This window comes from Ochotona curzoniae, unplaced genomic scaffold, assembly GCF_017591425.1.
Source record: "Ochotona curzoniae isolate NIBS_2020 unplaced genomic scaffold, NIBS_Ocur_1.0 scaffold_3208, whole genome shotgun sequence".
In the NCBI taxonomy this organism is placed as follows: Eukaryota; Metazoa; Chordata; class Mammalia; order Lagomorpha; family Ochotonidae; genus Ochotona; species Ochotona curzoniae.
In genome coordinates, this window is record NW_024467106.1 from 45572084 (window position 1) to 45598998 (window position 26915).

Genomic DNA, 26915 nt, shown 5'->3' on the forward strand with positions numbered 1-26915 from the left:
ACGAAGGACAGACAAACAAGCCAGCGTGTATATATCAGTATGAACACCAATTTTTTATGTTGGTTAAATCATTGGTTAAGCATGTTAAACTAGAAGCTTGGTAGCCTAGCGGAAAATGTCCTTGCCTTGCACATGTGAGGATCCCATATGCATGTTGGTTCTAATCCCATCAGACCTGCTTCCCACCCAGCTACCTGCTTGTGGCCTGGGAAAGCAGTCGAGGACAGTCAAAGCCTTGGGACCCTGTGACTATGTAGGAGATCCATAAGAAGCTCTGGGGATCCTGGGTTTGGATCAGCTCAGCCCTAGCCATTGCGGCCGCTTGGGGTATGAGTAGATGGAAGAGCTTCCTCTCTGTCTCTCCTCCTCTCTGAATATCTGACTTTCCAAAAATAAATAAATAAATAAGAAGAATGTTAAACAACTGTAATCTAGGCCAAGAAAGGCAAATATGCTTTCCCTTATATGTAGGCGATAAATTTAAAAAGAGGAAAATATATCTCACTCAATTTTCCCCTACGATGCCCCAATAAACATATGATGCTTTTTTATTTGGGATTTATTCATTTGATAATTATTAAAAATATTAGATTTTTGCTATTACATGCCTAATTCTTAAATTATTTCCATAAAATAGCCTGTTTTTAAAACATACATATCTCACTATTTAAAAAAACACACAGCAAATTCAATGTGTTATCAACCTTTGCGTGATGTTACCCATATGTACTACGGAAGTGCTGAATTCATTGGGAATGTATTTATTTCCTGCACTGCCCTAAACAGGTCAATATTTCAAATATTTCTGCTTTTACCATCCATATAATGATGAAATCGCCAAGCTGTCATCAACTACAGTTGCAGAATTAAATGCATCAATGACAATAGTGACAAAGCTGTTAATCCTGAAAAATACATGTATTGTATAACATCATTACCATGTTGCTGTGAACTTGATATGAAACTAGTATCAAATAGAGCTGACAGGACCATTCACAGCTTAACTCGGGATCATGTCCTCACTCAGCTTGGTTTGGGTTTAGCAGCTAAAGTTCAGGGATTAGGGCTATTTTTAGGAGGATTGACATTCCTACCACCAGAATACTGAACTGCCTCATTTCTTTATTCTTTAACTTATCTCTCTACAGTGTATTCATGTTGCAGAAACTCTTGATTATAGCTTAAAATTTCTTTAATGCCCTACATATCTTTCCCTATGCTTCTTTTTGGCAAAGAATGAGCTAATATTTCTTTTCCTTAAATATATAGAATGTCAATGCATAAGAACTGTTTGTTACAGAAACTGATATCTATACTACACAAAAATGAATCCCAAAGCATTCCCTTCACCTGAACATAGAACTTAAAAGAGCATTTCTTTTATTCTTTGTATTATATTTAAGTGTTACAAATGGTCTACTGGTATATTCTTCACCATCACCATTATTACTTATTTATTGTACTCGAATAGTATGCTGGGCACTGAATACAATATGAACAAAATCTCAGGTGAGCAATTCAAATACATACACACACACACACACACAAGCAATTCCACCCCCCCCCCCCGCTTTTCTCTAATGTAACCATTTGGTCTGAAAACAAGTATCTTGTTATGGTGTTTCAAAAGACTAACTTGGCTTATTTTGCAATCTGTACTGTTGCCATCATTAATAAAATTATGGATTTTGTTGGATGAAAGAAAAAAGAAGGCTGGGAATATGACAAACATGACTTTCAATAATACTCTGACATAACACATAACTAATAATAAATTCTGACATAACATGTAACTTAATAATAAACTCTGAAAAGAGAGATATAACCACTTACAGCCATAAGCTCTTCTTTTTTGATATATTATCTTTAAATTGGCACATAATTTGAAATCTGTTGTGGAATTTTTAGCAATAATGTTATTTACCTAACCAGGTGTTGTACCAATACCTACAAATATACTCAATGTCTTACTCACATACTACTTCCCTTCTTATAGAGTTAGTAAATTAAGAAATTAATAATATTACAGCAAAATGAAATACAAAAGTAGGTTTGAAAAGAGATTTGCAATTTCAAGTTTGGGGAAAAAATCAATTAGATTAAAGGTTGAAAATGATATTCCAAAGAATTAGCATATATAAAGGCTCAAGAGATAGAGCCTGGCCTATATAAGAAATAATTCAGCATGGCTGAACATGTTTTTTTTTAAATGAGGTCCATGTGTGCTTTTATTAGAAAATGTTACTTTATTATTTTGAAGCAGAAAAAGATAGAACAGCCATCTCAGCTCCCATCTGCAAATCTACCCCCAGATGCCCACAGTGCTGGAGCTGGACTAGCCCCAAGCCAGAGGCAGAGCTCATCGCAGGCTTCCAACATGACTGTAGACACCCAGCAATGTGAACAGCCACAGGTTGGCTCCCAGGGGGTCTGTGAGCAAGATGCTGGAATAGCGAGCCCAAGCACAGACCTAACACAACCACTCCAATCCACGACACAGGCATCCCAAGCAGCAGCTCATCCATGTAACCCATGTAATCATGAGCTACCAGGAGAGATTAACAAAATGATATGTCATCCATGCAACCCTGTGTGGGTGCATGTAGGTGCATTCAAACAAACAAAACACAAAAACTAAGTGAGAAAAATTTAATGCATTGGTAACTCTATGAATGCTATTACTGGCAATTTTCTCATTTTATGCCTGAAAATTAATTGTTTTCTGTGATATTTGAAAGATAGAATGACATCAAAGAAAGGGGAAAGAGGGGATGTAGTGAGGGAAAAGAGAGAAAAAAAAAAAACCATTCTGGACCCAGCACGATAGCTTAGTGGCTGGTGTCCTTATCTTGCATGTGCCAGGATCCCATATGGGCGCTAGTTCCTGTCCCAGCTGCTCTACTTCTTTTCCAGCTCTGGGAAAGCAGCAGAGGAAGGCCCAGAGCTTTGGGACCTTGCACCTGTGTGAGAGACCTGGAAGAAGCTCGTGGCTCCTGGCTCCGGATGGGCTCAGCTCCCGTCATTGCAGCTGCTTGGGGAGTGAATCAGCCAGACAGAAGATCTTTCCTTTGTCTCTCCTCTCTGTAAATCTGACTTTCCAATAAAATAAATAAATAAATTTTAGAAAGAGGGAGAGAGAAACAGAAAGAAGCATTCCAACTGTTGGGTCACTTCCCACATGCTTGTACAGACTCAGGTATGGCCAGAAGAAAAAGAGGGGCCAGGAACTCCACCTGAATCCTCCATGTGGATGCCAGAGACACAGGTATCTGGGTCATCAACTACTTCCTTCCAGAAGCAGAGTAGTCAGGACTCATATCAGCACCCTGACACAGTTTATGGCCACCCCTAAAGGAAGCTTAATACACAGCATTACAAAGCCTACCCCTTCACTTAAATGACCAGTTAAAACACGGGGTTGTGTGCTTATGTGATGGCCCAATGGCTAAATCCTCACCTTGCAAGCACTGGGATCTCATATGGGAGCTGGTTCATGTCCTGGCTGCTCAACTTCCCATCCAGCTCCCTGCTTGTGGCCTACAAGGGCAGTGGAGGAAGGCCCAAAATCCTGGAACCCTGCACCCATGTGGGAAACCCAGAAAAGCTCCAGGCTCCTGGCTTCAGATTGGCTCAGTTCTGGCCATCGCCACAATTTGGGAAGTGAACCAGCAGTTGGAAGATCTTTCTGTCTCTCCTTCTGTCCATAAATCTGATCTGCCTTTCCAATAAAATTTTTAAAACGGTTTCAGGCTGCTATTTTGCAGCACTTTTTTCAAATTAGACCTGATTTTCAATTAATAAATAGCCAATTCAAATTTAAATTATCTCAACTTTCTAAACAATGGCCTTGAAACAACAAAATCTAAACATTGATATAAGAAATCTCATCAGATTAATGTAGTTTATGAACATGCTGAAATCTGAGATAAATGTTCATAAATGTCTTTTTATGAATCCTTTTTACCATTCTATCAACATAGCATTATTTTATGCTTTCTGTATATCCAATGCTACACTATGGGAGGAAACTAAATATGAATAACAGTAAAAACAAATTAAACTATAAAATGTTTAAATTAACACTGATATCCAGAAGTGCAGAAATAAGGAAGAAGTGTTGAAATGATGACCAACTCTTTTGAATAACTGCTAAAAGGCATTATTGTACATCTGAGACCATTTGTTAACAGTGCCCTTCAAATAAGCTGAATTGTTTTAATAACTATACATAAAATATCCTAGGGCTTTTCCCTCTTCTACTTGGTTATAAAACTACTAAACATGTTTTAAAGAAAGTGGTATTAAATATAAACACATGAAGTGATATGTTTAAACTAGATTATTCAATAGCCAAACAATTATATATTTTTTTATAAAAACCTACATAGGCTATAAATAAGTACAAATACATTGATCAAAACTATTTAGACCTTTGTCTAAAAATATTTAGGATACATATAATTATATGAATATTTAATATTTAATCTGTTGTTCAATGAAGTTTTTTTTAAAAAAATAAGTCATAAGCTACCAAGAGAGATTAGTTATTTTAAATGAAATATCATCTGTACCATATGCAATTTACAAGGGATGTCCTTTTTTTAATCAAATTTATATTTTCAGTTGGATGTCATCAGAAATAAAACGGTGGAGATAAGAAAAATAAAGCCTACAACCTTAGCTGGCCTCTCACATTCTAGAGGGACATCTTTCCAAATGGTGTCAGGCAAACATTGAGAACAAAAAGATATCCAAAAGAAAAAGCTGAATTCAGATTCTATTAAAGTATGCCCTAAGCCAAAGATCTGGGAAATGAAGGCAGCTATTTCCTCCCGATTTCTCAGCTTACACAAAATCTTAAGAAAAACCGTAATATATCCCCACTTCAAACCAGTCTAAGAAGGAAGGATACACCTTCAAGTCCCTCTGCGTAAGGCAAGTTCAAATGGATAGAAGACGATTCCTTTTGTTCTAGGTAAAAGGCCATCGCAATAGACGTAGCAAATCTGTCAGCCTTTATTCACATATCTTTTACTGAAATAAAAATATTATGTGCTCTTAATACAGAAAACTATTAAACTTTTATTCAAGTTTAAATGTTCTTGTCTGTTTCATCCTAAAGATACACTATCGATATTTTGCAATATTTTAGATATTACAATCTAATATCTTTTAATATGTAATCCTTTTACAAAATAAAATGTATTTCCATCTTTAATTTGGAGTATGCACACATAGGCATTTTAATCTAGATCCCAAACAGTGTGATTGTGGGCAAATAACTAATCTTTATTGGGACTGAGTTGCCTCATCTGTAATTAGGAATAATAATATTTTTCCCATAAGATAGATATGAAGATTAGATTGAATAATAGATGCAATAAATTCAGACATACAATGTCTCTATAGTGTCTGACAATGAGACAATATATCACCAATACAGTTTAGAACACAGGATTGCTAGCTTAAACCCTCTTTTGAATCAGCTGTCCAGCTTCCTTTTTGAAGATACACATGCTGTGTCATGAACTCATCCATTGACCCTCATTTCTCGCAGTTAATTATCTATATATTTACTCTTACTTCAAGTTGAACAAAAGCTTCCTTGTGCACACATGGTTCAGAGTGAGTCAGTTAGTTATTCCACACACCTAACTAGTAGAAATAGATGTGTCTTGACCACCCACAGCACTGGATTTAATGTCTTGGGTGTGGGAGAATTCATTTTAAAGAAATCATTTAGTTCTCTCTTGGGTATTCCATTTGGCACAAATCTTGCATTTTCAAGTACGTTTCCTCCAAAATTATTATGAGAATTATGACCCTTTTGCTTGTTGTTCAACCCCCTCACTGTTCTTTCTTGGCATTGCTTTACTAAATGTACATTTCTAAAATTATATTAAAACAAACCAAAAAAAAAATCACACAGAGCAAATGTAGAAAATTCCAGGCATCTAAACACAATAGAAGTAGGCCTTCTCAACATATGCAGTTATAATATTTATGATATCTGTGATAATCGTATTCAAAATCTGAGTTATCAGGACCATCTAGTTACCATGCCTTTTATTTCCACTGTAGGTAAAAATACACACACTCACTATGGAAATTCATTGTATTAAAATTAAAAGCTATTTAACGACATTTGTTTCCTTCCAAAAATCATGATTGTGTTTTAACCAATTTAAGGGAAAGAAAGTTTCAGACATACCATTTTTAAAACTAGCCATTATTTCCCATGTCAGAAAAAAAAATTGCAATTTTATTTCCTGACAGCAAATGAAACTGTCAGGAAAATTTAGGTGTAATAAAATTGGGTGGTTAAACCAACATGTTGGATTTCAAATGAAACTGAATTAAAGGAATTAAAATTAATTCTTATGTCAGTCAATCCTTTAAAAATACTGTTCAAACTTCCTGCTTTTACAAACAGAACTTCTTTCTCCGTGATAAAGTGCAAAGTTAACCATCTCCTTAATGGCCATTAATGGTACTGCAGTTGAAATTGTGAAGTGAACAATATTTTGCATAAAATGTATTGCTTCTGGCAACTTTCCCCCCTAAATGAAAAGTTGTCAAACGGGGTGACTTTGGTGGCACAGAGTTTTAAAATGGTGGATTCAGTCCAAGGTTAGCTAATAACGGCTGACATGCCCTGGAATCTTGAGGCCTAAATCAACATTGTTTTCACAGCTGTAATTAAGCCACCTAATCAGAAGCACATTTCGACGGGACAGATTCTGGAAGCCAGACATTACAATGTCTTATGCCTGGAGCACAGCAACGCACGAGAGGTCCTCGTTCAATTTCAGGTTGAAAAAAGAGGTTAGCCACAGGGGTGGGAAGAGGGGGAGCAGTAAAATTAGAAACGAATTTTTTAAAAGCCATCTACAACTGTTGAAATGAAGCAGGCCTGCGTGTTCATGACTGGACCAGCCTCGCATCCAGTCTCCTCTGGCTCACCACTGCATCCCCCACAGCTCTCAAGGGGCAGCTGCACAGAGAGAGATGAAGGATCTCGGCCAAGATCAACAGATGAGCTGGTCTGAACTGGCTCTCTGTGTGTTCTGATGGTAAATTGTGCTGGTGATGATTAGAGAACTCTAACACAGGATGTCGACTCTTTAAAACTGTCCAGAGAAAATATATATTTTTTTAAGTTTGGGAAACATTTTTTTCAGTTGGTTTTTTTGGGGGGGGTGGGGAGGAGCTTGGAGTATAGTGTTGTGTCTATACTTTCAAATGACTAAATGAGTTCACCCAAATTAAGCAACTCTGCTACTAAAAGGGGAAGACGATGGTTTGGCTCATGGCAGGGACCTCCACTTTTGGAGTGTTGGTGCAAGAATGCTACAGGGCACAGCTTCTATCACCTGCCGGCTGGAGGTATCCCTAAAACAATGCGAATCCAGGCCGTGATCATCACATTCTCTCAAGAACAGCGTTGATGATTTTCAAGCAGCTGAACTGCCAGCTTCAGTTGTTTTCTGCAGTGTTATTACATTCTGTAACATTTAAACTTTCAACCCCAGAGGCCATTGTAAAACTATCAATACGAAGGCACTAGTCACTGGAGTCTGATTACATTTAGTTCTGCATTTTAATTACATATGGATTCTATTAACTAAACCTTTGCCTTATAGGCAACATTTTAATCAAATTACTATAATTTTCAAATATGTTACAACAGTTTCATGAGTTAAAAGTTCACATTCCTAACATATTAAATATTGAAAAAAAAATTCCCAAAGATAAAAAAATGAAATACTCACAAATATCCTAATAAATTTTCAGATTACTTTCAGAGATTTTTCTACTATTTACAAATTATATTGTGATATATATATTTATGTACACATATATATAAAACAAGAATGCATTTTTTAAATAAGCTATTGCTGTTAAATAGAAGCCAATTTAGAAACACATATTCATTTTACTATTGGAAATTGATGCAAGAATATGAAACATAAAATCCAGTTTTGATAATTAGTATTTGGCACCTCAATCAAAGATTTTTAAAGCTGAGAGGTGAATTCAGATTTCTCAAATCAGATGTGGGGAAATGAGAAATGTATTTCCTGAAGCTCTGAGGTTTAACACTAGCAAGTGTGCTCTAGGACCCACAGTGCCTCTTCCTCCACCTTAACTTCTAGTATTCTTGTTCTGTGCAAGACACAATCCCATATCACCTAAGAAATCACAGAAATACTTCAAGTGATAAAATGCAAGCAACATACAATGAGCCATTTTAAGTGGCATCAATTACAGTTTAGTGGCATCAAGTACATTTGCAAGGTTGACAACCATCACCACCACCTAATTTCATCATCCAAAAGGAAAGCCCATGTCCATGAGACAGTCCCTCTCCACTGTCTTTCCTCCCCCAGACTCCATCAGCTCCTCCTCTGCTTTCTGCATCTATGGATTGACCTATTTCTGGACTGTGCTTACAAATGAAATCATATTAGTTTGCCTTTTTGGGTACAGCTTCTTTCTTCCAAGGGAGAATTTCCAAAGGACATCCCATGTTTCACTGTGTAAAAGTACTTCATTCTTCCTTGTAGCTGAATAATATTCCAATGTCTGGATATGTCACATTTATTTATCTACTTGTCAGTCAATCAGTGGTCTGGGTTGGTTCCACTTTATGAGCATTCTGATCAGTGCTGCTTCAAATATTTAGGTACAAGTATTTAAATGCTTGCTTTCAATTCTTATCGGTTTACACCTATGAGTGAAATTGTTGGGTCAGGCCTGGTGCGGTAACCTAGTGGCTAAAGCCCTCACCCTGCATGCGCGAGGATCCCATATGGGTGCCAGTTCATATTCCAGCTGCTCCACTTCACATACAGCCCCTTGCTTGTGGCCTGGGAAAGCAGTTGAGGATGGCACAAATCCTTGGGACCCTGCACTTGTATAAACCTAGAAGAAGCTCCAGGCTCCTGGCTTCAACTAGCTTAGCTCCAGCTGTTGTGGTCACTTGGGGAGTGAATCAACAGACAGAAGATCTTTCTCTCTGTCTCTCCTTTCTCTGTAAATCTGACTTTTCAATAAAAAATAAATAAACCTTTTATATCTTCATTCTGAATTTTGAATTTTATGATACAATTCTGTAGAGTCTGGGATTAAATCTTTAAAAAAAAAAAGTACAGTGTTGGATCAATTTAGTAACTCTAAACTTAGTTTACTGAGAAATCCTTAAGCCATATTTCACTGTTGCTGCCCCATTTTACATTCCTGGCAGCAACATGCAAGGGCTCCAATTTCTCTACCTCTTTGCAACATTTGTTGTTTTTGTTTGTTTGTTTGTTTGTTTACTGTGTTATGGTCATCCTAGTGTCTATGAAGTATAAGGCTTTGATTTGCATTTCCTTAATAACTAAGAGTTCTGTTTTTAGGAAGAGCAATGAGGAGGAAAAATGTCCAATTTATGTTACTTGAAATTATTTACTTGAAATTTTTACACAGGGGCAGAAATTTAGCGTAGTGGTTAAGATACCAAGTTAAGACACAAGCATCCTAGATCAGTCAGTGTGGAGTTCAGTTCCCGGCTCAGGCTCTTGACTGCAGCTTCCTGAGACTACAGAGCCTGGGAGGTAGCGGCAATGTTCAAGCGACTGGTTTCTTGCCATTCACATGGGGAAACCTACACTAAGTCCTCTGCTACCAGCTGTGGCCCAGCTCAGCCCAGTGACGCCAACTGCAGCATCTGAGGAGACGGCAAGCAAACAGGACCACTCTTCCTCTTGGCTTCTTTCTCTCTCTGCTTCTCAAATATTGTCAAAATAGAATCCTATCACAGATCTAACAGCATGTAAATTATTCTATTTGTTCTCATTAAGTGCTCACTAGAGAAGAATATATAACATAGTTTGATGATAATTAACTTCAGAAAATTTGGTGTGGGAAGACCTGGGGGGAAACTATGCTTGCATAATATATGTTTAATGGCAAGTATGTATTCAACAAATATTATGGAAGCAATACTTACCCTATAAATTATAAATTTCAATTCAAATTAACCAGTACTTGTTGAAGTGATACCATTATAATAGGGTAAGCACAGGAACAAGATATCATCTCAAAGATTCAAATTATGGTTATAGATATACAATAATTTGACTGTGTAAATCAGACTGGTATATAGGGCCCAGACAGATAAATACAGCAATAAACAAACCTAACAAAAAAAAATTTTTCCAACTGAAAGTTTAGAAAACTATATGGAGTTAGAATATGCTTGGATGTCAACACCAAAGAAATTGTACTTTATTGTGAGGGAATTTTAAAGTTAAAATATGTTTTGAGTAAAGCTGAAACATGACCACTGGTGCTTTTGAAAGATAACTCTGGCACTAGGAGAGCCGACAGAATTGAAGAGGAAAGACTGGATCTGGGGAAACTCACTGACAGATCACTCAAGTGCCAAAGCATTTGCCAGAAGACCACAGGTTAGAAAGCACAGGGTGGGTCTACAAGATCTGGAGCAGCTGGAACAGGAAGGCACAGCAAGTGATGGCTGATGGAGGGAAATGAGAAAAATGTTACAGGATTCCACCCTGGACTATAAGGTGGCCAGTCAGGTCGCTGATGAGGTGGCAAAGGATTTTTAGGATAGAGTGTGAAAGAGATAAGAACCTCCGTAAATCTGAATCGTTTGCAGAAAACCCAAGTACAGATATCTAGCCAGCAATATAATGCTAGATTTATGTAAGTACAAAATTGTACAATATCATTCCCTTAAAGTCACTATCCAGATATTAACCATGATGAAAGTGAATCCTCTTAAACTGTAGAATATAAACTAAAAGCCTGAAAAGCAGATCTCAGCCCAAGGGAGTATCCATTATAATCTCTAGACCACTGTTTACTACACCAAAACAGCTTATACTTCTGGAACATATAAAAAAACTTCAAACTTCTAGAACCTTGAAAAGTTTGGAAGTATATGGCAATGATCAGGAGAATTTAATAGCATGCTGGCTGGTCGTGCGTGGACTGAGCTCGTCTATCTTGTGACATTCTGTTCATACCTTACACAACTCTCTTGGGATCCAAAGGCCATAACTGGCAATCCTAACAATGTGGAAGATTTTCAAGTGCATCCTAGTAATCAGTTTTTAGGAAAAAAAAAAAAAGTAAAACAAGTGTTGTTATGGAATGAAATGTAAGGAAAAAAAAGTAAAATGTGTAGTCAGGAAAATGCATAAAGTGAGTGGGGTATAGTAATATACCTGTCAGCGACAGCTCAGTGGGAGAATTTCTCAGAAGGCCAGACACCACAAGAAATAGGCTCACTGATCTGGCCCCTGCTCCCCTGGCGCCATCCCTCACCTAATGCACTCTGGCCCGTCCTACTTCAATTCCAAGGGCAGCCCATACTTTCCCCTCTCAGCTCCTACTTTATCTTCATTTTTCAGCAAAGATTTCACTTTTTCAGGTGGGTCTTTTCTCACTTAAGTTAGTATCTGTGGAACAATCATGCTGTCTGCTGCACCGGAAGGGTCTTACGGCATAGATTCATCTCATTTCATGCTGTAGTCCCTTGGGGAAGTACCAGAAAGGAATCTGTGGAGTCTAATTTGATCAGGTTTAAATGAAAAAGAAAGGGCTTGGACTCAGAGCTGCGCATGCACCCATGGTACTATACCATACAGACATTCTCAACTGAATGAGGCACAGCAAGGTTTTGTTTGTTTTTAATTCTTGAAGGTTTCAAGACCTTCAGAATATCACAAATCAATCGAGATAAAGTATTGAAATTTTATGAAAACAACTTACCTGAAGACAGTTCTTAATTAAGTTCCATGTCAACTTCTTTTATGAACAAATCACGAATAAATAATCCTTTTCATCTCAAGAAAATGTATGTGGCAAATGAAGTGAAAGAGCATTATTTTATCTTAACTAAAATACCTAAATCTTTTACCTTTACTAGCGACAACCATATAAAAGCAGTTGTGACTGCTGACATAATCTGACATAATCTGCATAATGATGCAAAGATACCAAGCCAAATGCTACTTTGTTATTTTCTCATCAGTCCTACAGAATTGGAAACACCCTACTCAGACATACAGTGGAAATGGGGCAAATCCATCCTGCAGTTAGAAGTCCCAAAGCTTACAGGAAAATACTTGGGTTTGGGATCCTATGTTTCACAGATTGAAATATCAAATTTCCCCACAGCTGTGGGTGCTTCGACCTCCCTCCAAACATCCAAAAGTAATTGGTTCTGACTGCTCTACTGGGCTGCATGGGACTCAAAAGCTCTTTGCTCAGAGCCCTTTCTCATTATTAAAACTCAAGATAAAAGCTCTAGAGCGCCCTAAGTGAATAGGTCAAAGACCAACAACCTGGAAAAGTGAAAGTACTGACAAGGGGACAATTGACAAGAAATCTTAGACAAACTCTGGCATCCTTGTATGCCAAACAAAAAGAAATAAAAATATCACCTAAAGAGGAATACGGTTGGTATTACTGCGGTTAGTAATTACAGACTAAATAGTATGATTACACAAAAATGATTATTTCCACTTTATAAGTTCACTAGAAAAAGGACTGATTTGGTTCACACGATATCCCCAAAACAGAACAAAATCACCACAAAATTAGTTGCTCAATATATTCTGGATTAATGAATGCAGAAAAAAATTCACCAAGAATAACATCAAACAGGATGAGTGCAAGAAATCAGAGGCCTGAGAGTCAGAAAGGAAAGGTATGTAACTAATTAAGCCAAGGAGATGAGTGTTTATAAAAAGCAGTAGTTCAAAGTCCCATACCACACCCTGCAGAAAGGCTGAAAGGAATGACGACGAACTAAAAGACAGAGCGAGTGTAGAATTAAGGACAGTAGTCAGACTCAGAGGTAAACGGAAGGGGAGTACAGGGAAGCAGGAAAGAGACAACTTTCTAGAAGTCTGTCAGTGGAAGTAGAGAAACGCTGCAGAAAAAGAAGAGTCCAGACATTGGAGTCTCGATGGCAACCACGGAAGGAGCTCCGTGCTCAGAGCTACAGGAGAAAAACAGAACAGATGAAGACATCTGCAGCTGAGAACAGGGAGGTAGATAATTGTTCCCTGATTTGTAACGCATGAATTTCCCATCAAAGCAATGTTGATTAAAAACAAGCAATTTTCTGAGTACTCACAAAGTCCAAAGCACTTTAACACACCTCTACGAGATAGCAGGATTTCATTCTGATTTTAAATCCAAAAACCCTGAAATCCAAGCCACATGATTAGCCATCAACAAAACGGAAATTTGAGTCCAAATCTACCTGTCTTCTGTGGTACACACTGGGTAACCGGCTAATACAATATTCACTCATTATTTCCTTATGTGCTGACTAATCAAAGCTACAATGGTCACATAATATGTTTCCAACTAGTGAAACATAAATAAACTTCCTTGCTTCTTTGAAAGACTCTTCACCTTAAAAAGAAAAAGTGAGATAACACCTGCCAATAAACGTACAGATGAGCCTGCTGAGCCTGAGCCATCAATTCTTCCTCTTTGAAGATACCTGTGAATCCTAAAGCTGAGTGGAATGCAATCTAATGGCCTAGAAGAAATGACAGAGAAATCGCAAAAATGGTTGAGCTACTCAACTAAAAACAGTAGGCACCTACTTCTAGACTTCTTGCTAGGTGAGAAAATCTTTTGCTTTTTTATTTTTTAAGATTTATTTCTTTTTATCGGAAAGTCAAATATACAGAGAGGAGGAAAGAGAGGAAGATCTTCCATCCATTGATTCATTCTCCAAGTGGCTGCAATGACTTGCAATGACTGCAATGACAACCCAAAATCAAGAGCCTGGAGCCTTTTCTGGGTCTCCAACCCAGGTGCAGAGTTCCAAGGTTATGGGTCATCCTTGATTGCTTTCCTAGGCCACAGGCAGGGAGCTTTATGCGAAATGGGGCTGCAGGGATTAGATCTGGCAACCATACGGGATCCCTGCACATGCAAAGCAAGGACTTTAGCTGCTAGGCTACTACACCAGGCTCCATTTTCTGCTTTTGAAAGCCATATTGTTGGGTTAGGGTTTTTATTATTTACATTTGACATTATTCCTCACAGGTGCTGTTCCCAGGCTACACGCTCTCAGCCACTAAACAGCTCATCTGTGAAATACAGACACTAAGGTCTGTCTCCCACATCCCTTAGGAAATTCAAGTTAGGAAACGCATTGACACATATTTTGAAAACTAAAAATTCTTAGACACATTTGTTACTGTTTGAAAACTGTGATTCTCAAATAAAACAAGAGATAGGACACCACACTGTCTGCAGAGAATTACAGCAACCTTCTCCCAGGATACATCAATCACCTCAAGCAGCGTTTCACACTACCCGACACCCTGTTGAGAGTCACTGCCAAGGTGACCTGCACCTTAAAAACGCAATTCTTTCTTTCTGATAATAAGTATATCCTGCAGGCACCTCAGAAGGACGGCTTGATCAAGTTTGGCCTTTCTTACATACGAGTATTTTTGAACAGCAACAAGCAACATACAACTATGTAACACAACAAAGCTGACTTAAATAGTATGGTGCAATTTTAACCAATGGCATCAGGGAGTCAGCGGGAAGAAATGTGAATATATTTCAGAGAAGCATGAGCATAAACTCTACAAACACTGAAATTAAAAAAAAAATCCTCGTTATTTTAATTTATTTTGGTAATGAATAAATTTACTAATCTCTCATTTAAAAATTTATATCATTTTAAAATTTAACTCAAGTCTCAAGTCTCAAATTACTGGTTTTTCATATTTGCTAGATAAATGACGAGTATTATTCATTCAGTATTTGTTGATCACCTACTGTGGACCAAACTGCTCCTGGCACTAGAGCACCTCCACAACAGTGAAGAAAACACCCAGGATTGCTGTCTTCAAGGAGAAAACAGACAACAAACAAATAAGTAAAATACATCATGTTGATGACAGGAGCCACAATAGGAGAAAATGAGGAGGCAAGGAAGACGGGAGGTGGAGAGACGACCCGATGAAAGAGGGACAAAGAGTGAGTGCCTGGGGTGGGAGACAGGCCTGGGACGGAGCTCCGTCACAAAGACTTAGCCGGGGTGCTGACACTGGAGCCAAACTACAGCCATGCATCTATCTGATCTCAGGCTAACTCCCTGTCTGTTGCTGTTATCATTGGAAACAGGTCAACAGCTAAAAAGCAAAATGATCCTGTTTGTCTTTACAAGTCACCCGGATCCACTGCAGTCAAAGCAAAAAGGGAAGTGGGAATCCTTTGAATTTCACTGTTGCTCTCACTGCCTTTCGAAGGAAAAAAACATGTTATTTAATGCCACAAATATATTCATTTTTTAAAACTCCCCAAACACATATTTTCAAGTGGAGAATGCTTTTTTGTTTGTTTGTTTTTAGTCTTAAATGAGCCCAAATTTCATCATGGGCTAACATTTTAAAACATAAAATGACTGCTGAAACTGAATTTTAATCATATAGATGAATCACAACATGCAACTTTAGCTAGGCATGTATAATGGATAAGTCTAGTTTTCTACAGAGAATAATCACATGTTCTAATTACCATTTTGGTTATACACATAATTAATAAAATTCCGTCTTAATGGGACACACTGAATGTTCAGTCGCAAGCTTTAACTCTGCACTCCACCAAATCTGTCAGCTGCCCTGCCAAACACAAAGGAATCTTGATGCAGTATTTTACAGTCATACAAATACACATATCTTTACACATGATACATTGGAAAGTTAATTGCTTTTCCTCCTTCAAATTTTTCCCCACACTAATTTTATGTTGCTTGATCAATTATCTACCCGAAATTACACATATGGCCTAATGATCTTATGAACAATAAAATAATAATTGTAAATGTGATCCAAGATCCAAAGAAGAGAAACATACTGTGCGACAGGGACTTACTGACTGTAAACTTTCGTTTTCACGGAGACAAGCGGTGTGAAGCTCAGATTTCAGAGTTGCAATGTGACTTCGATGCGATGTCATTTCCTTCTCCAATGTGGCGATTCTAGCGCTTGCAAGCTGGTAGACATCCATGAAACTTTTAATCATGGCCTTAAGAAATAAAAATAATGTCACCTACAATTCAAATAACGTTGTCCCCAAAGGAGAATTTCCATAGTCTGAAAGCAAAATCATTAAAATTTTAAAATAAATAACTTTTCATCTTTTTGAAAATAATAAGCCTAAGTCTCAGATTTTACATTGAGAACAGTAACTACCGTAAGAAATTTCGGGAAAAAATAATTGGAACTTCATTCCAGCATATTTACTTAAATAAGATGTACTTTGATCTATTGTGCTTAAAATTTAGGCTGCAGTTTTTAAATATGGCACACTTATTTTCTGTAGTAAAGTTAAATTCAAATTCTCATTTGACCTAAATTTCAAACTTAACAGGGACACGCAGATGGATAAACAAACAAGATGTTTTTAAATGAGCTGAGGTAGTGCAATTTTCAATCCACCCAAAAAACAAATGTTCTAAGACAAAGGAGCTAAAATAAGCTCATTTTTAAGAATGAGTCCTATACTGTAGGGAAAACATAACAGAATATTTCATGTAACACAAGAATATGCCGATATTACACCAAGTAACATAAAATTAATAACACAGGTAAGAGCTGGTAACTTACAGTCTCACTTCAATAGTAGAGGACTATTGGATCTCCACAATCCTGTTTAATTATATTTGATATCATTTGATTTAATTTCTAAAGCAACTTGTAGTGATTTAAAAAAAACTCAAATTACTAGTAGGCCTCTTTTAAAAAATAATAATAAAATGTCCATCAAATACTTTAACCAGAGGTTTGAATGGTGCACCCCGAGTTAAGCTTCTGCTTGTGATGCCAGCATTCCCATATCTGAGTACCAGGTTAGAGTCCTGGCTGCGCTGATAATGCACCTCAGAAAGCAGCACAAGATGGCTCAACTATTTTGGTTCCTGTCACCAAAGTGGGAGGTCCAGATGGGATCTTAGGCTTTTGATTTTGGCCTTTCCCTTCCCTGGATATGGGAGCCCTTTGGGGGATGAACGAACAGATGGAACATCCCTCTGTATGTTACTCTTTCAAATATAATAAAATAAATCTTTTTAAAAAATAAATACATGCTTCATGGGGTCAGTGTCACAATTAGTGCGTAAAGTTGTCACCTACAATGCCAGTAAACCATATGAGCACTGGTTCAAAAACTGGATACCCCACTTGCGATCCTGCACCCTGCTTTCCCATTTGGGAAATCAGCAGAGAATGGCCATAAGAACTTGAGTCCCTGCACCCAGTAGAGAGATCCAGAAGATGCTCCTGACTCTCGGCTCTGGCCCGGCCCAGCAGCTGCCGCAGCAGCCATTTGAGATGTGAACCAGTGAATGCAAAACGTGTTTCTCTCTCTTGCTTCTTCTTCCACCTCAGTCTGTCTCTCCCTTTCTCTAACTCTGCCTTTCAAATAAGTAAATAAATCTTTCAAAAAAATGTTTCACATGTGTCCAAATAGAATCCAATATTTCAAAGGAACTTTTTAAAAAAATATTATTTTCAAAAAGAAAAAACTTGTCACAGAGACAACTTTGTACAATGTTAAAGTTTGAGAATTTGCCAACTATATGCAAATGAAGATCTTAATTGGGAAAATTTTGAAAAACTAGACATTTGAACAATTCTATATGCTTTTGGGCGAGGGAAAATGGTGAAAAGATAAGAAATATTCCACGTGTTAAGAAACATAACTTAGTTGCTGAGAGATAAAAGTAAGAAAGTGCCTTATTAATTCCCCTTTGCCCTAAAAAATGCAGCTTAAACACTATTTCTTTCAAAAGTCCTCTCAGGAGTCTCAAAACAGCAGTGATGGCTTCTCTCCTTGGGTCCCATGTCTGCTTCTACTTTCATTTACTGCTTCATTTTTTCATCTTTGATGGTATTTCCTTTAATATTGCTCAATGATGTACATTTAATCAAATCTCAAGATGTACGTAAACAGGTTTACTTGTTTATCTACTTGTTAAAATTTGTACACAGATTTATTTGTAATAGGAGAGAGAGAGAGGGGAGTGAGGGAACAGAAAGGAGGGAGGTAAGGAGTGGAGCGAGAGAGGAGCGGAAAGAGGAGAGGAGAAGAGGCGAGAAAGAGGGGAAGGAGAGAGAGAGAATATAAATATGAATATGAAGTTTTCAGGCACTGGGTCTCTCCTCAAACGTCAACAACAGCCAGGGTTGGAGCAGGTCAAACAGCAGCCTCACATGGGTGGCAGGACTTCAAGTATTTGAACCTCTTCTGCCACCTCACGGGTACATTTGAAGGAAGTTGGGTTTGAAGCAGAGCAGTAAGTACTCAAACAGGCATTCCGATACGTGATGTGGGTGTCCCTGGAGCTGACTTAACCCACTGCACCACACTGCTCATCGCCACCTTCCTCACCAGAATTAAGAGTCCTGTAAGTCCAGACACTAGCTTTAACCATCCTGCACCTTCAAGGATGAAAGTGGCTCACAGTACTTAAACAAGTGACTTAATTAAAGATTGCTTTGAAGAACAAATCAATGAACGAAATATGGGGGTGGAGGAAACACTATAAGCTATATATTAGAAAAGAATGGAGATATTTTAAAAAAAAATAGAATCTTGACATTCATGCTAATGAAGAAACTATTAACAATACTTAGTTCAAGGGGAAAGGCAGTAGCCTAGTATAGTCACAAGAGGAGAGCAAACACAAAGATGAAGCCAATTCGCCAACACTAAGTAAGCATGGTACCACCACAGATACTCAGGAGTACGGACATGTCCTAACATTCTCCCTGCTTCGAGTGACTTCAAGTTATGTTTATAGTTACAGTGACACAAAATATTTCCCTGAGTCTCAAAGGACATAAAAATCAGAAACTATTAAGTTGCATTGAGATTACTGTCCAGAAAACACAAATCCGTTTCCCTCTGGTTTCCCATTCTGTCACTTATTCTGCTTCCTGTTACAGAAAAATGACAAATCATTTCCCTGAGCCTCCTTCTCTTGCCTCTACAAGACAGGAAGAATCACTTTCCTACCTACTTTTAATAACTGTAAGACTTCGATAATTGAAATAGTAATGTTTATTAGGTGTAAGCATTTACTAAAGTCCAGGAACCTTATCAGCATATTACATGCTTTGTTCCCTTTAATCTTTACAGTAACCATACAGAGTAGTACTTTTTGTAACCTATGTCTCCAGTATAAAATAGAAAACTTGAGGAGACTAAATAACTTGTCTAGGATCACCATTGATTACACAGTGATCAATATTCACATCCATGTATATCTAATGCAAATCAATTCTCTTAACCTTTCATTTATATCACATCTAAGTTAGGAAAGTCATCTAAAAATAATGAACTACAAAATCTCATTACAGCATTCTACTGTCCTTTTAAATTCTTTGCTAAAATCTTAATGTGATAATTTGGGAGAGGTTTTTTTAAAGATTTATTTTTATTATTTTTTATTGGAAAGGCGGATATACAGAGAGGCGAGACAGAGAGGAAGATCTTCCGTCCGATGATTGCTGATCCGAAGCCAGGAGCCTCTTCTGGGTCTCCCACATGGGTGCAGGGTCCCAAAGCCTTGGGCCATCCTCGACTGCTTTCCCGGGCCACAGGCAGGGAGCTGGAAGGGAAGCGGGGCTGCCGGGATAGAACTGGCGCCCATATGGGATCCCGGGAGTGCAAGGCAAGGACCTTAACCACTGCGCCACTGTGCGCCAGGCCCAAGAGGTTTTATATATGTGTGTGTGTGTGTGTGTGTGTGTTCTTGTTACATGAGGGGCTTTCAAAAAACTCATAGAAAATGGAAAAAGCTCATAGAAAAACCGTGCATGGATTTCAAATTCCAAAAGAATAAATTCGTCTTTTCCCTGATCTTTTTAAAACTTCCTCGAATAAAGTCCTAAAATGCATTAAATGGCTACAAATACATATAAATGCTTATTGAATGAACAATATGAATGAACTTTTCTATCAGTAATAGGCCCCTAGATTATTATTTCATCATAAGTCACAATTATAATTGGGTATTAACATTTTAGTATTAAACATTCCAGCATTTTAAAGGCTCTTTTTTCCTAGATTTGAAAAGCCTATCTCATAATTCTCACATACACAATATCCTAAAAATAAACAAATGATGATCCTTCAAACTTCTTTTAAAAAGTAGTTTTTGAGAAATAATGTCACAGATGTAACAAAAGTCACAACCCTCTTGGTTCATTCTTTAATATACTTTTTACGATCATATTTTAGTATTCAGCTGCCCTGTTAATAGAAACCATATGCCACTTCTTTATAACATTAAAAGGGTATAATAATAATCCAACTCTTGCCTAGGATTTCAAATGTTAAACATTTAGAATCTCTTAAAGCAGAGTCTCACCTCAGTATATCATCTACATATGATATTTTCTCAAAGCAGACAGGTACTGCAATCAAAATAGCAAGTGTATTTCACGGCATGTATTGTGTAGGAAAATCACTATATTCTTGAAAACTTTCAGAACTGGAATGTGTAGAGGAGAGTCACTAAAACAGCAAGCAGAAGCTATTCAAAGAAGCCAGAAGATCTTTAAAGGAATAAGCATGCTAATTTCTCATATTTGAAAGTCATTCAAACTACACAACAAAGGATAGCAGTTAAAAACTAACAAACAAGTAAACAAACAACAACAAAAAAAACACCTAATAGCTAAGAAAGGAGCCAAGTAGCAGCAGAAACGGACTCAGGTGTCTGAATCAGCTGAGGGCTGCAAAGCAGAGACAGGAAGCATCTTCTGAAAGTCTAGGCCTTCACCACATACCCTGTCCCCTGTTGAAATGTCACCTCTGTCTACATCGGGAAACGTGGCAGAACAGCGTGAGACTGTGCATGGGGTACCCAGAGATGGAGGGCTTATGGGTGCCACCCTTGGCCCTGGGGGCTCTATCTGGCATGCAGTGAGACCTCTATCACACTGGGGCTCACTCGGCTACATGAGGAGCCGAATGAGTTTCTGGACAAGAACAGCTTTTGAAAATCATCCAGTAGGATTTATAATCAAGAGAAATAGAAAGAGAAAACTAATCTTAAAAGCAAACAAACAAAAACCACTCAACATGTACCTGCTTTAAGAAAAGATACCTGTGCTTTAGAATGAAGAAAAATTGAGAGATAACAAAGAGATGAATGTCACTTGAAGACAAGAATATTATTTGTACAATTTTTACATACATAGGATTGTGTAGTTTAGGCTAAGTTCAAAATTGAACATCAGGAAAAATGATGCTATTGAAGAACTCATGCTAGAAGAAAAACTTGGGGGGAAATGCCATAAATTCTAGATGCCATAGGTGCTAAACTTTTTATCTACATTGTACTAAGTAGCTGGGAAGTAAAAAACTCTGATATTTCACTTTACCTTCTATAATTACAGTTACTTCAATTCTGCACACTAGGTATGTATATAATAATGCCACATATGCTAAGTATGTGAAATATCATAAAATCCGTATATAATAGTGATAATTCTTGCATTTACTCTTTGCAAAAATTAAATGAGTATTAATACTTTAAAAGATTTTATACTAGGCGCAGTGCAGTGACTCAATTGGAAAACTGTCCCCATTCACATGCCGGGATCCCATACGGATAGCAGTTCATATCCTGGCTGCTCCACTTCCCATCCATCTTCCTGATTGTGGTTGGGAAAACAGGCAAAAATGACCCAAAACCTTGGGACCCTGCACCCATGTGGGAGAACTGCAAGAAGCTCCTGGCTCTTAGCTTCAGACAGACTCAGCTTTTGTGGTCACCAGAGAAGTAAACAATGATGAGAGATCTTTGTGTCTTTCTCTCTGTAAAACTTGAAACTCTCTGTAAAAATTTTCCAACGAAAATAAATAAATCTTCCAAAAAAATCATCTACTATATAACACATAATAAACTCTCAAAAATGCTTGCTGTAATAATAATTATATCAAATTAGGCAAGCTACTATTTTAGTTCATATAAGAGTCAGTAGTTTTGAGACTTAACATTTCAATATTTTGGATTCAATATCATTGCTATCAGACATAACAGAATATTTTAAATATAATATGTTCTTCACATACTTAATACATTAAATTCCTTTCAAACAAAAATATTTAGGAGCTAGTTCATAATTATTTAACAATAGCATCTATTGATGCTGTACCTGAGGAAGAAAATCTCATAAAAATAACACAGCTGAAGTTTTTCATTTCAAGTTTTGCTCAGCTGTACCTAGTGTTAAAGAAAATTCATTTTTCTTCTTTTTAAAATAATGATTTAAGACACGACACAAATGTCTCTTTTTAAGATTTATGTATTGTTATTGGAAAGGCAGATTTACAGAGAAGAGAGACAGATTATTATTTGGTTCATGACACAGTTTAATAGGCACTGGAGTTCCCACTCCCTCCCCCAGCTTCCCGCCCCTTCCCACTCATCTCCCTCCAGTTTCACAATGGGTGTCTTTCGTGAACTTTCACAAGTCCCTCATGCTGCCACTGGGGCGTCTCCCAACAATGCAGGCACGGCAACGTGGGAGAGTCCAACATCTAACCAACAGGACATTTTCAGTCATCTCATTGGGAATCCTTCTTGTTCTGTATGCATGGAGACATACTGCTCTCTGTCTCCACCTAAGAACATATCAATTTCCACTACACTTCCATTATGTATCCAATTAACTACAGAGCCAGTGTACACAGTCCACACTGGGGAGAAAAATAGTGAACTTTGATTCACATGAAGTTAACGAGCATGTAGCAGAGATAGCAATGTGATGCTAAGGTGGTGAACAAGAGTGTCAGGAATCTTCACATAGGAATAAATGCCAGCATGTGATCTATGTGGCACTAATGAAAGTGAAACAAAGACTAGGTCTTCCATCCACTGGTTCACTCCCCACGTGGCTGCAATGGCCAGAGCTGAGCCAATCAAAAGCCAGGAGCTAGGAGCTTCTTCTGCGCTTCCCGAGCAAATGCAGGGTCCTAAGGTTTGGGGACATCTTCCACTATCTTTCCAGGCCACAAGTAGGGAACTGGATTGAAGGAGAACAGCCAGGACACGAACCAGCATCCATATGGTGCTACCCATATCCAGGCAGTTGCAAGGCAAGGATTTAGCCACTAGGCTATTGCTCCAGGCTCAATTCATTTTTCTTTTCATTACAGAAAAGTTAATATGATAAGGAGTCTCGTTTTTTACACTTAATCCCATTACAATACCTATATTTTATAAATACAAGGCTGTAGTATAGACTGTCACTAACAATCTGCAAATAAAATCATGATCCCATCAAGTTTAAGTCTAACATCTGGAATTGGATTACTTAGTCTGCTGTCTTGGTTTCTGGTACGGCTTGCAAGTAGAACTTGTTTCATCCTGACATTCCATTACATTAAACAGCTGTAAGGAAAAACTGTGTCAGGGCTACAGTTAGCCTTGCATTTCCTTGCCTCGCCATAGAATATGTCCTACCACATGAAATTCCACAGACACGAGGCCTGTGCACTCATATGTGTGTATGTAAGTGTGTGTCCATGCAAAAAAAAAAAAAAAAACAGATGTCCATCAAAAAAGGAGTGGATAAAAAAAACTGGCATATCTATGGAGTAATACTCTGCCACTAAAAAGAATGAAATTCCACCACTTGCAACCAAATGCTCCCAACTAGAAACCATTATGCTCAGTGAAATATGTCAATCTCAAAAGGATAAATATATGTTCTCTCTGGTATATGGCAATCTCTTCCCAAAATACAAGATCAATAGCCCTTTCAACACTGTTTTTGCTACATCTCAGGGGTTTTGATATTCTTGTTTTTATTTTCATTTCTTTAAAATAGCCTTTTGTTTCTCTTATTAAATTCTTCACTAACTCATAGCTCATACAGTAGTATCATTTCTTCAAAAGGTTTTTTTATTTCCTTTTTCCCTTCTTCAGTAACATATCAGTCTTTCAGTAACATGTTACTAACTTCCGTTGTTGCAATTTTTCCATTTTTCTTCCTGTTGTTGATTGTGTTTTATGGATTTTCATTTAAGGGGATGGGTAGTAACTATAACAGAGACTATGATGTCCAGATGTGAAGATACAGTGCAGTATGCAGCTCTACGTCAAAATCAAAGATGGACTCACAATGACATGGTTAAATATATCTTGATAATAGGATGCTGGACTCTCTGCCATTGTCCACATCTACAGTATCAGGACACACTTAAATAGCAGAATGATGAACTAATGATTATCAAGGGGAAATCACTGGGGGAGGAAGGAATGGGGAGAAGCTAAGGGAAATCCCAAAGCCTATGAAATTGTGTCATAAAATAATAATAAAAAAGCAACAAAAATTGTTTATAATGCCATCAGCTGGGGAAAAGATGTGAGAAATCCATAGGGAACTTAAAGTAGAGGAGTTAAGAAATAATTTTGGAGAAAGTCTATCTAAAACAAAGATTAATGTACAATGTATGGCAAACTATCAGTGGGTTTAAAATAAAATATACATATTTATGAGATGTAGGAGAAAAGCCTTAGTCTTATTTTATAAATAGCCCTAAAGCCTAGAAAACTCAATTTTAAAAAAGGTAGTATCAACAATTCCAGTGAGAGAAACACAATTGCATTTGCTTGATTACTTTTAATGTACATAATTTTGGTGGTTAGAGCAATCTGGAGATCTGAATCCTAATACCACAAAACATGGTTGAACAGGCAGGATGAAAAGGGCATGCATGATTCAATACTCTCAATTAAACCAAGCTTTTAATTGAAATTTTCACTAGAAAATTTCCAACTTCTCTTCGTAAGCTGTTCTTTAACAAGTACATTCTGTATTATCTACATCTATTTTTTTTTAAAGTTTAAAAGGTACCTTAGGGAAATTATACTTTTGAACTTTTTATGTTGACATGTATAAATTTATATAGATTTACATAATTTTGAGAAAACAGTCCATAATTCTGGAAATGTTTTCAATTATCACATAATGTTTTCTCTGCACAACTCCTTCAACAGAGTGGTTGCTTTTTATTTCTTTAAGAATTGTCACTTTATGTTGAAGCAAGAAAGTGAGAGTGCATTCTAGCCTTTTTCTGCTGCTGTGACAGAATACAATAGACTGGGTAATTCATATAGAGCACACATTTATCTGACACATGGTTCTAGAGCCCAAGGAGGCACATTCACTAAAGGACTTCTTACTCTCTCATGCCATGGTTTAGGGCCAAGCACGCACCCACAGGACAGAGAGATCAAGCCAAGCCCATCTTTATATTCTGATCCCAGTCCCACAGTAGTTCTTCCACTTACAAAATAATGACCTCAATCTTTATGACCAATCGCCTCTCAAAGTACCTAACTCTTTAACACCATGACAACATCAAATAAGTTTTAACATGATTTTTGGAGGAGACACTCAAATCACAGCAGTGTGTTTATGTACTTTAAATATGTTTAAGATAGAATTCTTTTTATGATTACTTACCATCAAATATAAATTCTATAGGTTTGGAAGGTTTTTTTTTTCTTTTTGTGAAAGAAAATTGTATAATACTCAAGTTGAAGAGTCCTTTGAAGTACTTTGCTGCATGAGAAACACTGAACTTTATATAGAAGGCTTCAAAAGCAACCACTTACCTCACTATACACTATTATAAAGACTAAACCATGTAAGATAATTTAATCAATCTATGCACATAACCAGAGTACCTAAATTTCATGCTGAAAAACAAAGAAGCAAATGCATGAGTGAGGAAACCTCTCTGTACTGTAAAATCCTTCCACCCTCCCCTCAATATGGCTTACAGAACATGCTAGTATTTAAAAGATGGGCCAAATTAAGATACCAGTAACAATCCATAGGAATTGTGTTTTGTAGCTCATAGATAATGCAGTACTTTTTATCCTGCATACCCACTGGGATATACTTACATTTTTCATAGTATGTCAAAATGGGAAGAAAGGCAGATTTCCAAAAATATATTTATTAATGACTTGGGACAACAAATTTATTATTTCCTGATTTGCATGGGTCAGAAATCTGGAATAGGCTAGTTGGGTTCCCTGCTCAGGGTCTCACAGGACTACAATCAAGGTAAAAATTGGACTTTGTAATTTCATCTGGGATCCAGGGCCCTTTCCCAAGTTCACTCAAGTTCACAGAATTCAGTACTCTGTATTATACACTAGTGGTCAACCAGGTGTAAACTTACAGAGGCCATCCTAAGCTCCCTGTCAAATAGCCGCTCTCTCTTTCAACATGGCTGTCAGTTTTCTTTCAGAGCAAGGAAGAATGTCTCTTAGATGGGACGCCTTTTTTAAATAGCTCACCTGAGTATGTCAGGCCCATCAAAGATAATTTACTTTCTGAAAAAAATTTTATTATTTTAACTTACGAGACAAGGAGACAAAGAAAGAGACAAAAAGAGGGCACATATCCACTAGGTCACTCCTCAAATACTCAAAGCAGCCACAGCTATAGCTGGGGCAAGGTCAGATCCACAACTTAGGAAAACACAGGTCTCCTGTGTCAGGTAGGGACACAATCAATTGAGTCATCACTCCTGCCCCTCGGGGTACACATGGGTCTACCAGAGTCAGGAGCCAAGCAAGTGTTAAGATTCAAATATGAGCACTTCAGTGTGGAATGCAGGCATAGTCATCATTGGGCTAAATGCCAACTCTTCCTTTTGATAAGCAACCTAATCTCACAAGTGACACCCATTGTTTTTATTAGTGTTGTCCACCCTCAAGGAGAGAGCATTATTTTTTTTCAGTATATGTACAATGTGGAGAAGGATCTTGGGAGCTAGTGAGGTAAAATTTTGAAAAGCACACAACTGATAAAGAACTAACT

General features: G+C 37.4%; 1 protein-coding gene across 1 annotated transcript in view; it reads right to left on the reverse strand.

Moving 5' to 3' along the window:
* The window catches only part of CCDC171 (coiled-coil domain containing 171), a 301385-nt gene that overhangs the window by 23344 nt on the left and 251126 nt on the right, over positions 1–26915 (reverse strand). Inside the window, exon 25 of the mRNA XM_041004524.1 lies at positions 15931–16083. Coding sequence (XP_040860458.1) covers positions 15931–16083 — 153 coding nt within the window. The remainder of the gene's footprint in view (positions 1–15930; positions 16084–26915) is intronic.